General features: G+C 43.3%; 1 protein-coding gene across 7 annotated transcripts in view; it reads left to right on the forward strand.

The window, feature by feature from the left end:
- Positions 1 to 23,170, forward strand: part of SBF1 (SET binding factor 1) — an 85,760-nt gene that overhangs the window by 13,318 nt on the left and 49,272 nt on the right. For all 7 annotated transcript variants that reach the window (XM_066634614.1, XM_066634617.1, XM_066634621.1 and 4 more), the window contains exon 2: positions 6,418 to 6,503. In XM_066634614.1, coding sequence (XP_066490711.1) covers positions 6,418 to 6,503 — 86 coding nt within the window. The remainder of the gene's footprint in view (positions 1 to 6,417; positions 6,504 to 23,170) is intronic.

Below are 23,170 nucleotides of genomic sequence, written 5' to 3' on the forward strand. Positions count from 1 at the left end.
ACTTTTTCAGTATTTATTCTGACACCTACGTATTGAAGCATAAGGGAAAGAAAATGTTTTGGAACTCACTGTCTATTTGGCAACACTGCCCTTCTCCTTAAATTCTGGCTTTGCTACAAACACGTGTGAGGCCATCACTATGCAACCCATTCTAAATGTTCTGAGAGGCCTTGCACTTCAGTATTCATTGCATTGCTTTGTTCTTTCAGCCATTTTAAATTATAACCCCATTTCATTTTTTTAAAATGTTTATTTATTACAGATACAGGACAAGGAAGTGGGATAGACTTAGGCAGGGCTTTTTTTTGTAATGGAACGCACGGGAACGGCATTCTGGCACCTGTTTTCCCCCCTCCTCTCCGCCCCCTCCTTTTTTCCCTCCCTGCGCCGCCCCCGCCCCACACTGCTGGCTAGGGAGGGATTCGAACCTCCAACCTTGTGCTCCACAGCCCAGCACTCTCTCCATTGGGCTATAGGAAAGCCTATAGTTAAAGTGTTCAGAACTAATATATAAGGTCTTGAGCCCAGCTGGTGACCATCAGCGCCTTAGATATTATCATCAGTATTAGTTCCAAACACTTTGGGCCTAAGAGCTCTTATGGCTCAATTGCTAAAGTGCTGGTCTGTGGGTTCAAATCCCTATGAGGAATAATTCTTTAATTTTTTTTAGGTGGGGAGATGCTCTATGGCTGCAAAATATAAAGGTTGGTTGCCAGTTGCCAAAAGGGGGGCCAGTTGAGGCTGCAAAACTCCTCAAAGCTCAGTCCCAGGCAGGCTTTTTTCTTACCTTTTTTTTTTTAAGTCCCAGGTAGGACTTAACCCGGGACTTAAAAAAAAAAAGGTAAAAAAAAAAAGCCTGCCTGGAACTGAACTTTGAGGAGTTTTGCAGCCTCAACTGGCCCCCCTTTTGGCAACTGGCAAGCAACCTTTATACCTTTATATTTTGCAGCCATGGAGCACCTCCCCACCTAAAAAAAGAAAAGAAAAGAAAAATTTATTCCTCGTAGGGATTTGAACCCCTAGCCTCTGGCTCCACAGACCAGCACTTTAGCAATTGAGCCATAAGAGCTCTTAGGCTCAAAGTACAGTGGTGCCTCGCAAGACGAATGCCTCGCGCAACGAAAAACTCGCAAGACGAAAGCGTTTTGTGATTTTTTTGGTGACTCGCAAGACAAATTTTTCTATGGCCGTGCTTCGCAAGACAAATTTTTTTGCTTTTTTTTTTTTTTAAATCGCAATTCGCAAGAAGAAATTTTAGCAATACAAAACGACTCGTGGAATGAATTAATTTTGTCTTGCGAGGCACCACTGTATTTGGAACTAATACTTGAGGCGCTGATGGCCACCAGCTGGGCTCAAGACCTTATATATTAGTTCTGAACACTTTTAGCTATCATATTGGCAACCTTCAGTCTCGAAAGACTATGGTATCGCGCTCTGAATGGTGGTTCTGGCACAGCATCTAGTGTGGCTGAAAAGGCCAATCCGGGAGTGACAATCCCTTCCACACCAGGAGCAAGTGCAGTCTGTCCCTGGTCTGTCTCCCTGGCTATGGGCCTTCCTTCTTTGCCTCTTTGCCTCAGACTGTTGGCCAAGTGTCTCTTCAAACTGGGAAAGGCCATGCTGCACAGCCTGCCTCCAAGCAGGCCGCTCAGAGGCCAGGGTTTCCCACTTGTTGAGGTCCATTCCTAAGGCCTTCAGATCCCTCTTGCAGATGTCCTTGTATCGCAGCTGTGGTCTACCTGTAGGGCGCTTTCCTTGCACGAGTTCTCCATACAGGAGATCCTTTGGGATCCGGCCATCATCCATTCTCACAACATGACCGAGCCAACGCAGGTGTCTCTGTTTCAGCAGTGCATACATGCTAGGGATTCCAGCACGTTCCAGGACTGTGTTGTTTGGAACTTTGTCCTGCCAGGTGATGCCGAGAATGCGTCAGAGGCAGCGCATGTGGAAAGCGTTCAGTTTCCTCTCCTGTTGTGAGCGGAGAGTCCATGACTCGCTGCAGTACAGAAGTGTACTCAGGACGCAAGCTCTGTAGACCTGAATCTTGGTATGTTCCGTCAGCTTCTTGTTGGAACAGACTCTCTTTGTGAGTCTGGAAAATGTGGTAGCTGCTTTACCGATGCGTTTGTTTAGCTCGGTATCGAGAGAAAGAGTGTCGGAGATCGTTGAGCCAAGGTACACAAAGTCATGGCTTTTAGCTATAGGCTTTCCTATAACCCAATGGAAAGAGTTTCCTATAGCCCAATGGAGCACCTCCCCACCTAAAAAAAATGTGGTATTTCACTCCAGCTGTGGCAGGAGTGCTTTTGCTATCAGGGAGCTCACACAGGATGGACGTGTGTGTGTGTGTGGGGGGGGGGGTTATTGACTACGTCTAGTTGTATCTTATTACTTCTTTCTCTGATAAAAAATGGTTTATAAACAAACAAACACACAAACAAACAAACAAATAAATAAATAAAAGATTAACAAGTTGTGAGTCCCTGCACCTTTTTTTTTTTTTTAAACAAAAAAAGCACTGGACTTAGGGATAGGTCTACCCAGGTTACACATCAGGGTAATGGCCTTGGCTTACAACATGCATTCTTAAAAAAAAATTTTTTTAAACAACAGCTCGAAAAAAGAGATTATCCATGCAGATGTTACTTCATTTGTCATTATAATATTTACTAATTAATCTAAACAATATTATTTATCTAAAATTGTCTATCCAGTCATAAAAAGGCTTCCGATATCTTCTTTTTTTACCTAAATCTCTTTCATTCTTAAGACATCCATTTCTGCAATTTCTTAAATCTTATCTATTAATTTTTCTCTGTTTGGGATGTCTATAGATTTCCACATTTGCGCATATAATATTCTTGCTGCTGTACTAATATGTACAATAAGGTGTTTCTTGTGTTGGTCTTTAATTCCTGATATCAAATTTAGGAGGAACATTTCCAGTTTGAATGGTATTACACAATTCAATATTTCTTGTAACATTTTATGTATTGTTTTCCAGTATTTTTGCTTTCTCACATGTCCACCACATATGGTGAAAAGTCCCCTCAATCTCTTTACACTTCCAACATTTATCTGATGAACCTGAATACATTTTTGCTATTTTCTCTGGAGTCAAATGCCATCAATAAAACATTTTATATAAATTCTCTTTAAAAGATACCGCTTTTGTTTTCTTAATATTTATATTCCAAATTTGTTTCCAATCATCAATCGGTATATTATATCCAAAATTTTTTACCCAGAGCACCACTGAGTCTTTCACTATTTCATCCTCCATTCTCATCCCAAGGAGAAAGTTGTACATTTTTAAAATTTATTTTCCGTCATCAGTCAGAAATACTTTATCAAAACTTATATCTTCTTCGTAGAGACCTATTTTATGATCTTCTCGTGATCTTGATCTTATTTGCAATTCATTCCACCAATCCAGATTTATTCCTTTCTCTTCCCACTCATTTTTACTTAAGAGCTCTCCTTTAGTATTTACGAGCAACTTGCTATATGATTTATTTTGATCTTTTTTTGATCCCATTTGGGTTGGTTGCGATTTTGAGTGGTTTTATCTGTCTGGGTAGTTTAGCATATATTTTGTATTTTATCTGTTCCCATATCCAAATTAATGATCTTCTTAAAATATATTGTCTAAAATATCCATGCTTTTTGACTTTATCATAAAACAGGAACTCATGCCAGCTATTTGTAAGTCATGTACTTCTAATATTAATATTTTTGAATCCAGCGTGGTTCCCCAGTCTTTTATCCAGTTTAGGCCTGCTGCTTGATAATATAACTCCCAGTCTGGTAATCCAAATCCTGCTCTTTTTTTATCGTCTTCAAGTAGTTTCAGTCTTATTCTTGGTTTTTCCCTTGCCAAACAAATTTTGTGGTACTTTCATTCAGTTTATTGAAAAAAGTTCTTTTTAAAATAATCGGAATAGTCTGGAATAGAAACATTAATTTTGGTAGTATTTTCATCTTTAATAAATCTATTCTTCCCATTAGGCACAGTTGTAATTCATTATATTTCTCAAGATCCTTCTGTATTTCTTTCAATTCTCTGATGTAATTATCTTCAATTAATGTCTTTTTAGTAATTATAATTGCTAAATATTTTATTTTTGTTGTTATTTGTAACCTAAATTCTTTCAATCTTTCTATAACATTCTCTTTTATATTTTTACGTAACATTTTGATCTTTTGATAATTTATTTTTAAACCTGCAACTTTTCCATATTCTTTTAGATCTTCCATCAGAAATTCTATGGAGTTGAGTGGATCTTCGACAATAAATACTAGATCGTCTGCAGATGCTTGTAATTTTTATTCTTCACTTTTAATTTTGAGGGCTTTAATCCGGTTGTCTTCTCTTATTACATTATTCAAAATTTGCAGTGTCAGAATAAACAACAATGGTGAAAGTGGACAGCCTTGTCTTACGCCTTGTTGAAATCTAATCTCTCTTGTCAATTCTCCATTTACTCTTATCTTTTCTTTCTGTTGAGAATAGATTCCTTGTATCATCTTAATAAGATTTGAACCAAAATGTAATTCTTGAAGTCATTTAATCATAAAATCCCAATGAAGATTATCAAAGGCCTTCTGGCCTTTAAATTATAGCCCAATTTAAACTTTCATCCATAAGCTTTCATCTTTGGTTCAATTTACATAACTTAACACCATGTTCATTAACATTCTTATGTTCATTTTTCTTTTATTTCTGTTTAGTTACATAGTTTTTGCATATGTGTGATACAGTTAGCTCATCCATTTTCAACCACTGTGCTGTGGCACACTTATGTGCCGTGGATGGTCTGCAGGTGTGCCGCGAGAGTTTGGGGGAGGATCATTTGTTTGCAGGTGTGCCGCAGAGTTTGGGAGAGGATCATTTGTTATTAGGGCCACTGGGGGATGCAAGCACCTGGTATCAGTGCGCTGTACCTTGTGAACTGTCAAAAAATTGAAGGTGTGCCTTGACAATTTTTATGCCTTCTCAGTGTGCCGTGAGATGAAAAAGGTTCAAAATTGCTGAGTTAGCTATTTACATTATTCACAGGCCAAATCAAATTTGCAAGCTCAATCAGGCTTTGCTTTGACACTTATCCATTTTTGGATTTCATCCATGTCCCTAAACAGATGAAAGTGCAAGACATTGTTGTACAACTAAACCTTTTTCAAGAAAATATTAAGTAGAAATGTGAGAAGGAATTCAATAGACACTCAAGCAAATCCTCCTTTTCCTTTGTAGTTCAGATGGCTTCTTTCCTCCTCTATTACAAGTCAAAGTCACCTAGGTCATGGTTGTTACTATGGCTGATTTCGGGATATGTTCAACCCCAAAACTAGATTAATACCATTACGTATTTTGGGGGGGGGGGGGGGGCGTCAGGTGGGACTTACCCTGCTATTCATATTCAATGAGAGAGCACCTTCTTGCATTGGGCAAGTGAAATGGGCATGTTTGTTTGCTCTTCTAGTTCTGTGCCTGAAATGAGGGATTGTGTCTCCACGGTAGATTTGGAGTATCTCCATCTCTCTCTCTCAGCAGTGGGAAAGAGATTGATAGATGAAATCTCTTTTGCTCCTCCTAGTTGTCACTACTTTTCAGTGGCAGCTCAATAACTGATTCCCACACTTACTGCATAGAAATACTGCTTTCAAAACAAGTCAGCAAGCTTTAGTCTTGGCATAATATGTGTGATCTCTATATGTGTATACTTCGGGTCCTGTGACTCTTTCCCCTTAAAAGGAGTGAAAAGAAGTGAAATTGGGCATCACAGGACTATAGAGCCCTTTCGCCCCTAGTGATATTTTTTGCATTCATGGAAGTAAGAAGATGTCGGGCCTTAATTAGAAGAATCATATCAGTTTTAGGGGGTATTCAGGACTGATTGGTTTATAGAAGTGGCGTCTTGTTTAGGCACTTTTGACTCACAGTCATGTTTTCAATAGACACTAACCAGATCTTATTTATTTAATTGTTATTTATTTCAAAAGCTGTAAGTTGTGCCCTGTGTCAGGGCTTTTCTTGCCCCCAGGAAGAGTGGACCGGTCACTGAGTTGCTAAGTATAGATTTAGAGCATGGGTTGGTTTGATTCTTAGTCATCTACCTTGAAATGAATACAAGTGGTGGCAGCAAACCTTGTGGCAAATGGAACCCAGAGGTTGGAACTAGGCCACCCTGCCTGCCTGAGGGTTTGAAGTCACAGGAGTATGGAGGGGAGGGAGGGACATTTTGGCCAGTCAAGTCAGTCTTGCTTTTTGGAAGGGCTCCACATCAAGATTTGGGCTTTAAGGTCTGCTAGACATGACTTTAGGGCCAATAGAAACTTCTTGCCAGTTTAGGAGGGCATAGCAGAAGGCCCCAAGGTTGTGGTTTGAATCTCTTTGTCTGCTTTTTGTTGCAGGAAGTGGAGACGGCCAGGGGCAGATACTTCAGCGCTTTCCAGAGAAAGACTGGGAGGATAACCCCTTTCCCCAGGGCATTGAGCTGGTGAGTAGGCTGTTTTTAAGTGTGTGTGGAGGTGGGTACATACAAGCTCTGACAATCCCTTTCCCATCTCTTTCTCAGTATGTTGTGTGAGAAGAAACTAGAACATCAGAAATACAACCAGACTAAATGATGCCCATGAAATCTATAAACTGTTCTGGTTCCTGTCAGCTTGGTGCCTTTCTCCCTATTCAATTAACCTCTGCATGTATTTGAATTCCAACACCTTACCATTCCATTGGGTAGTTTTGGCTCTGCTCAATCTATAGCTGCTTATTTTTGTAGAATATGTGAGCATCTGAGACCCTAGATTTCATTGCTGCTCTGGCCTGATTTTCTGAGAGATCAAGTAAGGCTTCAGCCATGAGTTCTATGTGGCCCCAGTGTCACAGGGAAACTGGCTTGGGGGGATCAGCCCGGCTGGGATCTTCTTCCACCCCATAAAACATGGCCCCAGCACGAAATCTAGTCTCATGGATGCTGGAATGGTTGTCGCTGGCTTGCAACATTCTCTCTCTCCCTCTACTTCTGTTTCTCATGCAATTGGCACAGTGTAGACCAACTCTATGTACTCTACCCTACTCCATCCAGACCATAAAGACATAGGGTGAGAAGGCAAGACCCATCTTAGGAAAGGCACCAAATGCATAGGCCTGCCAGACCCTGCCAAGCGGGGTGGGGTAGGCAGGTGAGGTGAGTCAGGGAGTTCTGTGTTCTCCCACAGCTTTGCCACTACTGTTGTGATCTGAGTGGTGAAGCTGAGCCCACCTGGGAAGCACAAGGCAGCAGAGAATGCACTCTATCCAGTCTCCGAAGGTGAGGGTGAGAAGGGGAGGCCACTGCTAGGGTGCACTGAGCTAGATCCATGTCTACCCATGGTATCAAGGAAGGCACCAAATGTGTGGGTCAGCCAGACCTTATTAAAACAGGCAGGGCAGGAAGGTCAGGTGGGTCAGGGAACTCTGCACTCTTCCACAGCTTTGCTACTGCTTTTGTGATCTGATCTAGCAAAGTTGAGTCCTCCTGGGCTGTTGCACTGGTAGGGCTGGTTACAAGGAAGTGCCGCCAGGATGTTGCCGTGATTCCTACCCCAAAAATATGAAGGCTCTGCTGGCTACTGCCCTTCTCTTTCACTTCTATCAGGAGCCCCTGCCTGGCCTAAGTTGATATGTAAACCTCAGGCTACCTCAGGCAGTAGCATCAGGAAAACAGCTCTCACAGGCCACAGCCATGCCTTTAAAAGCCCACCAGAATCTTTTGTCTGTATGAGGGCAAAGCCCTGACTAGGGAGGCAATCCCCTTCTTCTATTCCAGGATCTTAGACTGTCATGTCTAATCAGCTGAAGTTATTGCAAGTCATTCTGTTTTGTCCCTCTCAACTACAAAAGCACAGGTAATCTGTAATTTAGGTGTCCTTAGTACAGGTGTGAGAAGTCACTGTTATGTCAAAGCTCAGAACTTATTAGCATGCTACTGACCTTGCCAGTATCAGCTTCATGATAAGCAAGCACTTCTCACACCATGTGAGCAGCTTTCCCACAGATGATGCAAAAGCATAAGCGAATCTCTTCAAAATGGAGTCTGACAGAGCCTTGCTTTCAAAATTGAATCAGTTCTAGTTTGTGATAGGCAGGTCTATTTTTGCTCTTACTCCAGAATCTCAAAGGTCTCTATATACCAAAAAGAACTTTTAAAGCAGCCATGTTACACCTTTAGCTTCTTTCCGTTTTACATTCTACAAACAGAAACCTGCAGTATGCCTCCACTTTGTTTTTCTCACTGCCTCTTCACTTGAATACAGCAAAACACTGAGAAAGAAGGCAGAGAGAGAGATCAAGGGATATAAAAGGTGGATCTAAAAACATCCTGACCAGTGGGGAGGGGGGGGGAGAGAGAAGAAGTGAAAAGTTCCCCCTTACAGGTGATGAGGGCAAAAAGGAGCTGCAAATCAAGCTTTTTACTGACTGGACTTAGCTACTGAGGAGGAGAGGAGGCAGCTGCTGGGCCAGTTGGTGAACTCTCTCCTGCTTCTGCTCTCCCTTTTTCTTGGCAGTGGCTACTGCTACCATTGCTATATTGTGTCTCTGCTATTGTGTCTGGATATATCTGATATCACTGGCATCCGAGAGTTGGAGCCACCCAGCCTTGTCTTACCCCAATGCCAATACACAACATACTTATTTGCACATACCCTCCTTCTCCAAATACCCACATCAGTTTGTACTAGGAATGCATTGAATCCTTGACTTGAATCATCGTTATTTCTTGTTCTCCCTGCTGAGCTCACCCCAGCCATGGCTGGGATGGTGGGGTTTGGAACTTGATGAGAAACCATTTTTGAATGGTGAGAGGAAGCAGGGCAGGCTTTCATGTTATTGTTTCCAATTCCTTGCACCTCTGACGTGGGGCTAGGCAGCAAGCCATAGATCTGTAGATTAAAAGCCAGCTCCCACCCCTGCCTGTAGAAGAATGTAATTGTTGCATGGATCAGGCATTTGGAGAAGATCCCTACCTTGGACCAAGAAGGGGAATGTATGTATACAGATATTCCCCTCCCATATCTATTGGGGAAAAATTCGAACTTCTACCACCGATAACTGAAACCATGGTTAGCAGCAAACCTTGTACTTACTGTTGATGCATGAAAGCTCTCCAAACTGCTTCCTCTTTGCCATTGAAGGGAAAGCACAAATAAGCAGCTTGGAGGGCAAGTTCTAACAAGCAAGAGTGAAGAGGATGCTCTGTGCAACTTCTCCAAATGACTTCCTCTTTGTGCCTGCTTGTTAGTATTTACTTACTTGCTTACTGCCGTATACTCCCAGGGTTTTGGGGTGCTCAGAGTTCTTGGTTCTCGAACCCTAGAGCCCTCAAGGACCCCTGTTCGGTAGTACTGCCACCACCCTGTACGTGCCAGTGTCTCAGTCCAGGGACACAGAGACCCTATAGGCTTAATCCTCAAGTTACTAGTCCTCAATGAGTATTTGGTAGCTTGTTGAATGGCTAGGCAGGTTGTTCTTTGTCCCCAACAGACAATGAACAACTTAGTAAAAGGATTTTTACTTTATTAAATGCATAGGGTTACATAAAGTTACAAAAGGCAGCAAATGCTAGAGGCATAAAACATCTAGCAAACATATCAGCATTAAAATAACAAAGCTAACTGGCTATCTCTGTTATTCCCTAACTCTCACCTGGGTCAGCTTTCTTTTGTAGATCTTTCAGCTCCAGGTTACCTATGAGGCCACATGGCCCTGGTGGACCAGGCTCTCCACCTGCAGGATGTTGCACCCACAACCTTTTCCACCAAACAGACAAAGACCAAGACACACCCCTTGGGCTTTGTTCTTATACTTCTCAGGCTAACAGGATGGAGGTGACTCTGTACTTATTTAAACTGTCCAATCAGAGCTCTTGGGGACAGAATCTTCCCGAAGTGGGGCTGGATGCTAGCCATCTTATTTCTTCCCCTCCCCTCTGGAGGTCCACAGCTGCATTCCATCCTTGATGGGCGCCTTTCTGTCTGCATAGGTGCTACATTATTACCTCCCATTGAGTTGTTAATTCCGTTGGCTGTTGTTACTCACATCCTTGCAGCTAGGAATTGCAAGACACTTCTCTGTTACTGGTTTAGTTTGGTTCAGGCTCTACATGCTACTAGGCCTAAACTGTACATATTCATGACACTTATGATATCAAAATGCCCAGTTCACAATATGAAATACCCACAAGGCTCTTCTCTGACCAAAAGCTAGCATCTAATATCCCTCTCAGAGAACAAGCTGGCTGTAGTATGGGCCCACAAGGGTGAACAGAAAGCCATAAATAAGGGCAATAAACAAATAAGGATGAAAGAGTTAGGGTAAAAGGGATGAGTTAGAATACCAGATCCTCTGTAAGGGGATATGTCTGTAAACAAATTGTCGATGCGTATCGAATTGCCCTCCTCAGATCAACATCCTGATCTGATAACACATGCCAAATGTTGTTTTTGCCTGTTGGTCTGCTATTCTTCCCATGGATGCTATCCTCTCTTTGTGTGCTCTCATCCCCCCTCCCCTATCTAAAAGACCCTATAAAACCTACATCATTGTAATCCTTCGGGGTCCTCCACTTGTGTGTGTGGGGGTCCCGTTTGCAAACGAGTAAACGTTTATTTTTGTCAGAAGTCCTTTGAATTCTCCTGTCATCTGTTGTTTGCCTCTCCAAAAATCCAAAGAACTGTATGCGCATTCAGGATCAGTTTCTGGTGCCTTGTGACTCGGATTGGAAGGCAAGGCTCTGCAAGGATTGAGACGAAGTCACGGAAGGGGCAGCACACCGCCAGAAGGTAAAGTGAGCCGGCTACCACACCCCTTGTTGTGTGTCCTGGCGCTGGGTTGTCTCTGGATCTGACTGTCTCCTTCTGCGAAAGAAAGAGCCCAGGAGGATGGGACTTCACCTGTGGGAAAGTACAGCATGCTTAGGTGAGAATTCTCTGTGGGAACCCAGTGTGGGAACACTGGATTTTGAAGGGAGGTTCTAGTGTGGGGCCTCAGTGGGGAGGGTGATTGTGTTTGAATTACTGTACATATTGTCTGTATATTATTGTACATCTTGCTGTGTTGTGTGTGAGTGTGCCCATCTCCGTGGCTTCAGAGCAAGGCCAGTGGGTCTCTGCCTGACTGAGTGTTGTGTGACTGAGATACGAATGAGAATATGAGTGTGTGTGTGTGTGTGTGTCAAGGCAGCAAACCCTAAGGTTTTGAAGGATTGGCCGAGGATTTGAAGGAGTGAGGATTTGAAGGAGTGAGTGAGTCACTGTTTTGGGCAGCAGGTCCAGCTGAGACCTGACTCCCAAGCAGGAGGCAAGCCCATGTGACAATTAAGATGAAGCAATCAGAGCCTGAGCCTGAAGAAAGAAACCCTTTGAAATGTATTTTGGATAACTTTGAGTCCCAGGGATGGGGAAATCCCTCCATTAAGAAGGGTCTGATTGGGAGGTGTGTTTCTGAATGGGCACATGGGCCAGCTCAGAATTTCAATGACCAAAAGGTACTCTTCATTTCCATATGTTGTTAACCCTGTCTCAGTAGTTTCAGGAAGTGGGGAAGGCATTGGACATTGAATCTTTGCAATTGTTTATTCCCCTAAGAAACAGACCTGAGCTCTTAAAAAATGTAGGATTGAATGTTTAAGATGTAGAACCTGTAAGCCCTGTGCAGACTTTAGTGGATGAAGCTCCAACTGTGTCCCCTCCTACCTATCCTGCACCCCCCTTCCCTCCTCCAATGTACTCAGTGTTCTGCTTGCTCACCCCTTCCCCTTAGTGTCCCTGCCATTCTTCTCTTCTTTCTGCTTGGCAATTTTATATGATGTGTTCTGCCTTGCCTTGTCTGGGAGACAAGATACAATTTGCTGTCTTATTCATGGGTGCTCGGGATCAGGCACATTTGAACTTAGTGTTTTTTGTTTTTTAATGCACTTACGTAAGAGCAAACTACACTGCGTGTTTGCTTAGAAGCACAGCCTGCAAGACAATATATGTGCCCATTACATTGATCAGCAAAACTGAGTCAATGAGACCCTAGGAATACAAACCAAAAATGCTCAGGGTGATTTAGGGAGACCCTAAAGTATAGAGTCTCCAGCTACAATAATAACCATGATTTGCCTCCTACCTATTTAGGTAACTAAAAAAGACCAATTGCAGCTGCAACCAACCTAGACAGTTGTCAAAAGTGTGTTTCTCTTTAAATACAACCTTTAATCATTCTTAATAACTTTGGGATTTCACAGGTATGCAATGCAGGAAGTCTGTGTGTTCTGTTCCCCCCCCCAAGAGAAAGGAAAGCAGAGAAACCCTCCTAACCTTTGTGCCTAAAGGCATGCACAGAGTGCAAAATAGTAGCCAACAAAGAAAAGCCTCTAATGCCTAACTTTGCAATGGCTATCTTTTGTTTTAACCCTTTTTGTTTCAGCAACAAGTAAAGACAAAGAAAAAAAGCATTTGCCCTCCAGAGGACAAATTTACTTAATCTCATTTCCTTTACAGGATCTAAGCCCTGACCCCTATATCTGTATATATTTTAGTTTGGTTTAATACTAATGAAGTATTTCTTTTTCTTATGAAAGGATTGTCATGACAAATTCTCTTAATTCTACTTATGTTCTCTGCTTGTATACATATAAATACTAAAATGCTCTATATGTTTGTTGTATGTGTGTGCAGTATGAAAGAAGTGCTTTGTCTGTCTTTGTTCTTGTTTGTTTTGAACTTATAGAGAAGTCTATCTGAAGCCCACATGGCTGTAGACTTCCTTTCTGTGATAGGCCTAATATTCATTGCAACATTTTTTATTATTTTTGTATATTGAGCTCATTATCATTTTTGGTACCATGGTTCCTTTTTTTCTGTTTTTAAACATGTAAGAGTACTCTTATAAAATGTGTTTCCTTTTCACACACACACCCCTCATCCAAGAGGGAGAGAACATGAAGAATAACCCTAAGGTAATTGGACAAAACGTTTTGTTCTATCAGTGATGAATATTTTAAAGGGTTACAGTCCCTCAGCAAATAATCTCTTAATGTTAAGATTTCACCCCATTGTAAAAACTATTGTGGTGCAATTAATATTTTGCATTCTCTTAATTCTACTTATATGTTAAGAAGAGAGAGAGAGAGAGAGAGAGAGAGAGAGAGAGAGAGAGAGAGAGAGAGAGAAGAGGAATGAGCTGTGCAAGTATTTGCAGGACCAACGTGTCCTCCTTGAAGGAAAAACCCAGATTCTCTCCAGCTCCCAGGGAATCAAAGAGTTGTGAATAAGAAAAGAAACAGAAGCAAAAGTTGAAGAAAAAATCAGATTTGGCTGACTGTAGTGTGTAAAGTTCATGATGTGTTCCAGTTTTCCTCTGCCTTTATGGTAAGAAATTGCACTCAATCAGAGGTAGCTCTAAACAACCTGTTTACTTACTTTGTAAAGAATGCTTTAAAACACTTAATCTTTTGTGCTCAACAAGAATGTAAGCAAAGCCAGCACAGTGTCTTTCTGCTACTGTATTAAATGTTATTGCCTTCTCTAATTGGTACAGCAAACCAACTAACAAGCAAGCCATGTACAGAGTTCGGTAACAACACCAGCCCTTTAAGGTTGAACAGCTAAGAGAAACTGACTAGGAGTACCAGACATGGCCAAACAACTAGCATATCTCTCTCAAAACAATTGATTGTATTTTCTAAAATCTAAAGAAGACTCATACAGTAATATGCTATGAGACAAAGCTTGGCCTGTTACCTTCTCAAGAAGAACGATACATGTACAGAGTGCCTTCATGCCAGTTTGGCAGAGGTCACACATAAGAAGCAATCAATTTTACTTCTACCCTTTAGGTAGAGTTAGAACTTTTAGAACAGTTAGAGAAGATGGAAACAACACTGTCTTGAGGAATAGTGGGAGGGACCAAATCACACAATTGAATTTCGAGGTTAGATAAGAATACAGAAAGCCTTCTTCCCCAAAAATATGTATTATTGTTGTTTATTGTCTGTTGTAAATCTGTGTGCAGGTTTAAAGCTAGCAAATTGCCTTTATTCCAATTTTGCACTCCCTGAACTGCTATTCTCACAATGTTTTAAGTTTCCTATGTTTAGTAAATTGTTGCATCTTATCTTTGTTTGAGACCAAAGCAGCGAAAAGAGTCTGAAGTATGTGCAGTATCTGAACATTTGATATCAACAGGAGTGTCTAGATAAAGGAGGGTGAGAAAACAAAGAAAGGACCTGAACATCTAAAATCAAGTTAACTAAAAAGCTTTGGTAACAAGTATTAAAAATAACAACCTTTAATTTATTCCAAGTGCTAATAGTTATGCTAGCTGTGTTTAACTGTTTGAATGTAGGGGCACAATCTAAGAAACACAACTAAATAAGCCTCTGTCACTAATCTGTATTATGTTCCAACAAAATGTCCAGTATTGTGTGACCACATGTGACCACATGAGAAACAGCCCCCCTGGATCAGGCCATAAGCCCATCTAGTCCAGCTTCCTGTATCTCACAGTGGCCCCACCAAATGCCCCAGGGAGCACACTTAATAACAAGAGACCTGCATCCTGGTGCCCTACCTTGCATCTGACATGGCCCATTTCTAAAATAAGGAGGTTTCACATACACATCATGGCTTGTAACCCGCATTGGATTTTTCCTCCAGAGACTTGTCCAATCCCCTTTTAAAAGCATCCAGGCCAGATGCCGTTACCGCATCCTGTGGCGGGGAGTTCCACATACCAACCACACGTGGAGTAAAGAAATAGTTTCTTTTGTCTGTCCTAACTCTCCCAACACTCAATTTTAAGTAGATGTCCCCTGGTTCTGGTATTATGTGAGAGTGCACAGAGAGCATCTCTCTGTCCACTTTGTCCTCCTCATGCATGATCTTGTATGTCTCAATCATGTTCCCCCTCAGGTGTCTCTTTTCTGGGCCAAAGGGGCTCAGGCACTGTGGCCTTTCCTCATGGGGGAGGTGCCCCAGCCCAGCAATCATCTTAGTTGCTCTGTTTTGTACCTTTTCCATTTCCAATATATCCTTTTGAGATGTCTCAAATGTGTTCCAACGCAGAGAAAGTGTACCCTGAAATGCACTGCTCAAGAAGAAAATAATTTGCATGAAGATAATATAAATAGAGTTAAAAGTACTATTTACCACATTGACTCCTGTATGTGTTGTGCTTTGTTCTTTTCTGCTTTATACTCAAAAATCATGAATGCTTCAGCATTATCATCTGCAGTTAGCTCCAAAGCATGGTCAGTGTGGCTAACTCCAACCAACACATCCACTGGACAAGCTCACGCAAGTCCAGCGCTACATGGACCTAACTTCCAACCAACCCTGGTTCAGACCTGAACACGGTTCCTGCCTGTGCTCCTCTGAACTGAGACCAATGGTGGAGGCAACTTGGCTGTGAAGGAGACCAGACCTCTTTTCCCCAACCTGTGTGTACCCACTGAAGGAAGAGAGGGCAAGATAGAAAATACACCGGTCCCTTGCCATACGCCCCCAGATGGACAAATGGAGATTCAACATGGGAGGTACAAGCTTGTCAGGTCACTGGCTATATACAACATCACCTAGAAGACAGCTGCTGGAAGATGAAGAAAACCTTGCTCGCCTGATGCTGAAGGATATGTTGGAGTTGGACCTGCTGAGGGGACTCACAGCAGATGAATAATGAGCTGTTATGAGCATGTATGATTTCTTTGGATGAAGTTGTTTTAATGTAGTATTTTTATTTTCTATTCATTCTATTATTTTCCATTGTATCTTCAGTTTGTGTTTGCTTTCCTGAATGCAATTTCAGTAACTTTCTGTATTTTGTACCAAAACATTGGATTATACCTGTGTTTCGCATTAACTTAGGTAGACCTCACTTGAAAGTTGCTAGACAGGCTCTGGCACCAAAGGGCTAATATGCATTTTAGCTGGCACTATTGGCCCTGTTTACCTACATCCTGGGTGATGAAGAGAATTCCCTCCATTCATACCTTGAGTTATCACAAGGACCTTGCTCACTCATGTCACCCATGGTGTTACTCCCAACTGGTTAGATTGGCTTATGGATTTTGGTTGGCTTAGATCTCTTTTAGTATTAATTGGAGTTATTGTAGTTCTCATATTTCTGACTTGTTGCTGCATTTACTCAGTTCCCTTGTGTTTTCAATATGTTGGGACTCAGTGTCCTACAGTCCCTCCTGTCTCTCATGCCCAAGTTTACCAAGTGAATCTGCTAAAATTCCATCCCCTTTCTGTCCACCTTGTTGCCCATCAGGGGGGAAACTGATATCAAAATGCACAGTTCACAATATGAAATACCCACAAGGCTCTTCTCTGACCAAAAGCTAGCATCTAATATCCCTCTCAAAGAACAAGCTGGCTGTAGTATGGGCCTACAAGGGTGAACAGAAAGCCATAAATAAGGGCAATAAATAAATAAGGATGAAAGAGTTAGGGTAAAAGGGATGAGTTAGAATACCAGATCCTCTGTAAGGGGATATGTCTAACAAATTGTCGATGCGTATCGAATTGCCCTCCTCAGATCAACATCCTGATCTGATAACACATGCCAAATGTTGTTTTTGCCTGTTGGTCTGCTATTCTTCCCATGGATGCTATCCTCCCTTTGTGTGCTCTCGTCCCCCTCCCCTATCTAAAAGACCCTATAAAACCTGCATCATTGTAATCCTTCGGGGTCCTCCATGTGTGTGTGTGAGGGTCCCGCTTGCAAACGAGTAAACGTTTACTTTTGTCAGAAGTCCTTTGAATTCTCCTGTCATCTGTTGTTTGCCTCTCCAAAAATCCAAAGAACTGTATGTGCATTCGGGATCACTTACTTACTTACTTACTAACTAACTAACTAACTAACTAACTAACTAACTAACTAACTAACTAACTAACTAACTAACTAACTAACTAACTAACTAACTAACTAACTAACTAACTAACCTATTTTTCTCCCCAAAGGAACCCAAGGCAGCTTACAATAATAATTAAAAACACAGTTAAAAACATGAATTAAAACAAGATAAAAAACACATTAATAACAAGAACATTATTAAAAACAATAATTAGATAAAAAGATGTAAAAAGAGCAGACAACAGCAGTTTGTTAAAAGGCCCCAAGCCTGTAAAAGTTAAAAAGTGTTAAAAGATGTTAAAAAGGCCAGGAACTCAGAAGTCTTGTCTGAAAAGAAATATCTTCAGGCCTCACCAGAAAGTTTCAAGAGAGGGAGAACGTAAATCAAGGGGAAGGGAATTCCATAGTGTTGGTGCCACTACTGAGAAGGCCTGTTTCTTGCCACGGCCCCACGTACCTCCCTGGGTGGCGGCACTCATAAAAAGGCCTTCTCCAATGACCTAAGGGGATAGGTCGGATTGTACGGGAATAGGCAATCTCTAAGATACCCTGGCCCAGAGCAGTATAGGGCTTGAAAGGTCAAAACCAGCACCTTGAATTGGACCCGGAAATGAATAGTCAGCCAATGCAGCCACTGGAGAAACGGCCCAACAGAGTCAAACTGCCTACCTCCACTAACCACACGGGCCGCTGCATTGCACACTAATTGCAGTTTCCGAACTGTCTTCAATGGCAGCCCCACAGAGAGCGTGTTACAATAATCTAACCTCGATGTCACTGTGGCATGGATCACCATGGCCAGGTCTGCACAATCCAAGTACAACCACAGCTGGCATACCAGCCAAAGCTGAGCAAAGGCCCTCCTGGCCATAGCCACCACCTGAGAATCCAGGAGCAGCTGTGAATCCAGGCAGACCCCCATGCTGCGGACCTGCTCCTTCAGGGAGAGTGCAGCCCCATTCAGTGCAAGCTGATACTGCAGCACCTGCATTGAGGATTTCTGAACCAGGAGAACCTCTGTCTTCTCCGGATTTAATTTCGGCTTGTTAGCCCCTCATCCAGATCCCCACCGCCTCCAGACAGCACTTCAGGACCTCAACTGCTACCCTGGAATCTGGGGGAAAGTGGAGATAGAGCTGGATGTCAGCAACATATTGATGGCACCCCACTCCAAACCCCCAGATGACCTTTCCCAGTGGTTTTATGTAGATGTTAAATAGCACAGGGGACAGAATTGAACCCTGTGGCAGCCCGCTCTTCAAGGTCCAGGGTATTGAACAGGCATCCCCCAGCACCACCATCTGGGACCGATCCTCCAAGTAGGAGCCACCGCTAAACAGGGCCTCTACTTCCCAACTTGGTCAATCAGCCCAGAAGGGTAACATGGTTGATGGTATTGAAAGCTGCTGAGAGGTCCAGCAGGACCAACAGGGACGCACTCCCCCTGTCCAGTCCCCGGCGTAGGTCATCCACCAAGGCGACCAAGGTGGTTTCCATCCCAAAGTCCGACCTGCAACCAGATTTAAAAGGATCTTCATCCAGGACCCTCTGGATTTGAGAGACCACCACCTGCTCAATCACCTTGTCCAGAAACGGAATGTTAGAGGCTGGCCAGTAAGGGAGGAGACAGAAAACTGGACAGGCAGTTACCAAGGGGACAACACTAGACATTGTCACTGTGGCATCCAAGTTGTGACGAATACGATCGATTTTATCTGCGAAATGTTTTCCGAACATGTCACAGTGACTGTGTGTTCCGCCTGGTCCACTGGAGGGGCCTATAGGCCCTGCACCACATGGAACAGTTCTGCTGAATGGTTCTCAGCAGACGCAATGGCAGCAGAGAAGAAAAATCTCTTCACTGCTACCATCGCCACGGAATAGGCTCTGTAGTGAGCTTTATTCTGTGTCCAATCAAATTAATCACAAGTTTTCTGCCACTGTCACTCGACGCCTACCTTGTCGCTACATCATTCGCAATTCCTCAGTAAACCAAGGAGCCGCTCTAAGTCTGCGACATGGCAGAGGTTGCTCCAGAGCAATCTCATTCACTTCCCTGGTCATTTCCCCATTCCAGAGGTCAACCAGGGCCTCAGATGTGACACCAGTCTTGGCAGTGAGAAAATCCCCCAGAGCCCTCAGGAAACCATCAGGATCCATTAGCCTCCGGCATCAGACTATAGAATGTGGTTCTCTGCCTCTGCAAAGGTAAGAAGTTGCAACAAGTCTACACCTTATCAGGAAGTGATCTGTTCATGACAACGGAGTGATCTTAATCTCCTCTACAACTAGATCTCCACCCCTTTGCCTAGCTGTGAATACCAGGTCCAGTACGTGCCCTGCTGTATGTGTTGGGGCCAGAATCTTCTGGGACAGGCCCATGGTCATCATGGTGGCCATGAAATCCTGAGCTGCACCAACCACAGGAGCCTTGGCATGAAGTCCTCCAGCACTAATAGGTGGGGGGGGGGGACTCCAGTGCTACCCCCGAGATCACCCCTGTCAGCTCAGGCAGGGAGACTATTGGACAGCAGGGCTGGTGGTACACCAACAGAATCCCAATCCTGTCCAACCCTCTCAACACAACATGCAGACACTCGAACCCAGCAAACTGCTGACCAGGGCACCTGATAAGAGAAATAGACTCAAGATAGACCATTGCAACTTCCCCTCCCCTTCCCTGCAATCGTGGCTGCTGCAACACTTGGAAACCTGGTGGACAAAGCTCAGAGAGACTAACTCCTCCTGCTGAGTCCAACCAGGTCTCTGTAATACATACCAGGTCAGCTTTCTCATCCAGGATTAAATCCCAGATTATATAGGTTTCATATATCCCTCCTAATAAGAAACACGTGCTCACTGTAAGGCCCACTTTCTGAGACTGGTCTATACAAACAGAACAACCAGCAGAGATGCTTATAGAGGCCACTCCTCTACTGGAAAGAAACTATGCTGCACTAAGTATTTGTGTTGCTCCTCTCTCCCCACCCCCCGCAGCTGAAAAGGAAGGGGAAGATGATCCAAAAGCTGTTTCAGTCTGCCAGCTAGGAAAGGATCTTCAGTGTTCTGGGCATGATCCCTGGGCTAAGAGCCATGGGCCAAGAGCCCTTTGGCTCTTGCCCTTAGGCTCATTCCTCTGGCAAGCCAGAGGCTTTAGCAGTTACCTGCAGGAAAGAAGAGGCGAATCTTTGGTCTCAGAGTCCAAGACACAGGTGTAAGTATTTAGCTCCCTTCTCTGCAGCCTCCCTAGCAGCTGACCCTCTGCTCACTGAGCCCCAGCCAGGGAAAATAAGGCTTTAGCAGTTACCTGCAGGAAAGAAGGGGCCAATCCTTGTGTCTCAGAGACTAAGACACAAGTATAAGTATTTAGCTCCCTTTTCTCCAGCCTCCCTGGCGCTTGCTGGGGTACTTGCTGGGGTACTTGCTGGCCAAGTATCTTGACTTGGAAAAGCACTACAAATATCCTGGAGTTTTGGAAGCATCAAGCATGATCAAGTTAAAAATGAGAACTGAGTATTACCAACAAGTTAAAAAGATTTTACTAACAATGTTAAATGGTGGTAACACAATTAGAGCAATTAATACTTGGGCTTTGTTATACTGCTGGTATTATTTGTTGGACATAGGCAGAATTGGAAGCAATTGGCCTAAAGACTAAGAAGGTTAAGACAGTGCATCCCTCCTTGCATCCTAGAAGTGATGTTGATAGATTTTACCTACAAGAAAATCAGATGGAAGAGGTTTATAGGCTAAACAAACCGTTGGGCAAGAAAAACAAGTACTGAATGATTAGATCAAGAAGAGTAAAGAAGGACCAAGTCTGAAGTCTCTAAAGGTTATCTTCTGAAGATGATGGAAACTAAAGAAGACAACAAAAAGACTGAGATTCAAACATGCTTAGAAAACTGGAAAGGAAAACAACTTCAATGGCAATATTTGAATGACATTGACACAAAGTGATAACCACCTGGAAATGACTGCAGAATTGACACTTGAAGAAAGAAACAGAAGGTCTCATCCCAGTTCTAAACTCAAACTCAAACAGACCTTTATTGGTATATAATACAGATACAACAACAGCAACAGATGCAGACCTAATTAATAATACAGAGGCTATATGATGATCAAGGAGGTTCAGAGTGTTTACCTCATAAAGATGTACTGTCAGATGTTATCGACCCAATTCTACAGGAAAAGGCACTTGTAGCAAATAATATCAAAGGCAAGATTCTAAAGACCAGTGACAACAGCAAATGTAAACTTTGTAAGATGAAAGATGAAACAGCTGACCATCTGGTCAGTGCCTGTAGTAAGACTGCCCAAACTGACTATAATGAACTTCATACTAGGATTGCAGCTATTGTCCACTGGAATCTTTGCAAAGAATACTGTTCTCCAGTGGTGCATCCATAGCAGTGTCAGATCTTCTGATCTAGGTTGCTCCTCCTCCTCAGGCAGGCAGGTCAGGCTGACCGTCTTCTTGAGGGGAAGGACATCCAGAGATCTCCCAGGCTTACCTTGTACTGTGGCAAAGGAGGTTGAAAGCCAAGTCAGCTCTAGGCTGACTTCCCCAAAATCTTTTCAGGACCAGCGACCAGACTTCCTTTGTCTATCTTTTATTTGCTCCTGGTCTCTAAGGAGCCCTCACACTGCACTTGCAGCCCAGAAGGGGTTTGTGAGGGCACAATTTTTTCTTCTTCTTCAGTCCAGGGCTTCACGATAATCTCACACTTCTAGGTTCATGGCCCTTTTTTAAAATTAGGTGCAATCTCACCAATATTGCTTGTCTTCCCCCTTCCCAGGCTGAAAGCAGCATCTGCTGCCTTGCGACCACAGCAGGCAATGCTGAAGCCCCGATATTCCTCCCCTGTTTGCAACCAGGAAGGGATGAGGTTTGGACACCTGGCTTCTTAGTGCAGCAGCCTCGCTTCCCACTACAGCCAGGTTTCCTGCCTTGGGGAGACATGGGCCACTCAGTGCTTGCGCAGAACATGTGAAACAGCCCACCAGAGCTTCCACCTCCCACCTCTTTTTCTGCCTTGTTTGTACAGCCTATGTGAAGCACTCTGAGCGACTGCCTGCTCCCTCTCTTAACACAGCTGTGAGAGTAACCCTGCTGCCTTGGAGTCTCTCCAGCTTCATAGCCAGCTGCAGCGACTGGCTCCCTCCTCTCTTTATCAGTACAGTTTGGAGATATTATCAGACACTGTACAACCTACTGGTGAGTCAACCTTGGAGATCTTTATTAAGGGGTACTTCAGTTAGCATGGCAAACCCTGCTGGCAGTTCCATGGAGGTTCCCACCTCTCATGCAGAACCTGCGGCTGTTGACTAGGACCAGTTAACTAATATCAATAATGGGCTAGCCAGTCCAGGCTAGCATTTCTTCTAGTTTAGTGGCTGTCTTGGAAACCTTCCATAAAACTGCAGCTTCTACTTTGAACCCCTCATAGTCTGCCCTCCCCAGAACCTTTGGTCCCACTCCTGACAAAACGAAGGTTGCTCAGCCCCCTCCTGCCAAAAAGCATAAGAAGCCTAGTGAATCTGTCTGTGCTTTTGAGGCTGAACAAAGTGCCTTGGAACAGGATCTGGTTGAGGAGGACGGCTCCTGTGTTTCCTTAGCTGAGGACAGGGAATTATCTGATGATGTTGTGGAACCAAGGCAGCAAGGCATTCATCTCTTTGCCCCAGAGTAATTTCATAAGCTCTTTTCTGGGATCATTCAAGTTTTGGAACTACAGAAGGATCAGCTCCCTGATCAGGCTTCTGAAGTTAAACCTAAATGGGGAGCATCAGCTGTATTTTCTAATCATCAGGAGACCTTACAGGGTTTCCCTAAGCCCCCTTTTTCAAGCAACTAATTGTCAAAGAGTGGGCTAATCCTGCAAAGCACAGGGACCCCAGCAGATCATCTACTAAGTTATACAGTCTGTCTGCCAAGGAATTACAGAAGTGTTTTGAAGTTTCCCTTGGTTGATGCACCAGTAACCATTTTGGAATTCCCATCTGTGCTAGACTTGCAGCCTGACCTGCCTGCCTGAGAAGGAGGAGCTACCTAGAGCTACCTAGAAGCACTGACCCTGTGGAGACTGCTGAGATGGGGGATTCACAGATAGGTTCAAATCTCCCCGTTTTCCTTCTCACCAAAATTCCTGGATCATAAACCTGATAAAATCACAGAGCAACCAAGCAAAGATTCTTTGAGACTTCAGATTGCAAACTGATAAACATCTAGAACACAATATACCAGATAAAGCAGTAGTTGACAAAAAGGAAATCAAG

Source organism: Tiliqua scincoides, chromosome 7 (genome assembly GCF_035046505.1).
Source record: "Tiliqua scincoides isolate rTilSci1 chromosome 7, rTilSci1.hap2, whole genome shotgun sequence".
Classification (NCBI taxonomy): domain Eukaryota; kingdom Metazoa; phylum Chordata; class Lepidosauria; order Squamata; family Scincidae; genus Tiliqua; species Tiliqua scincoides.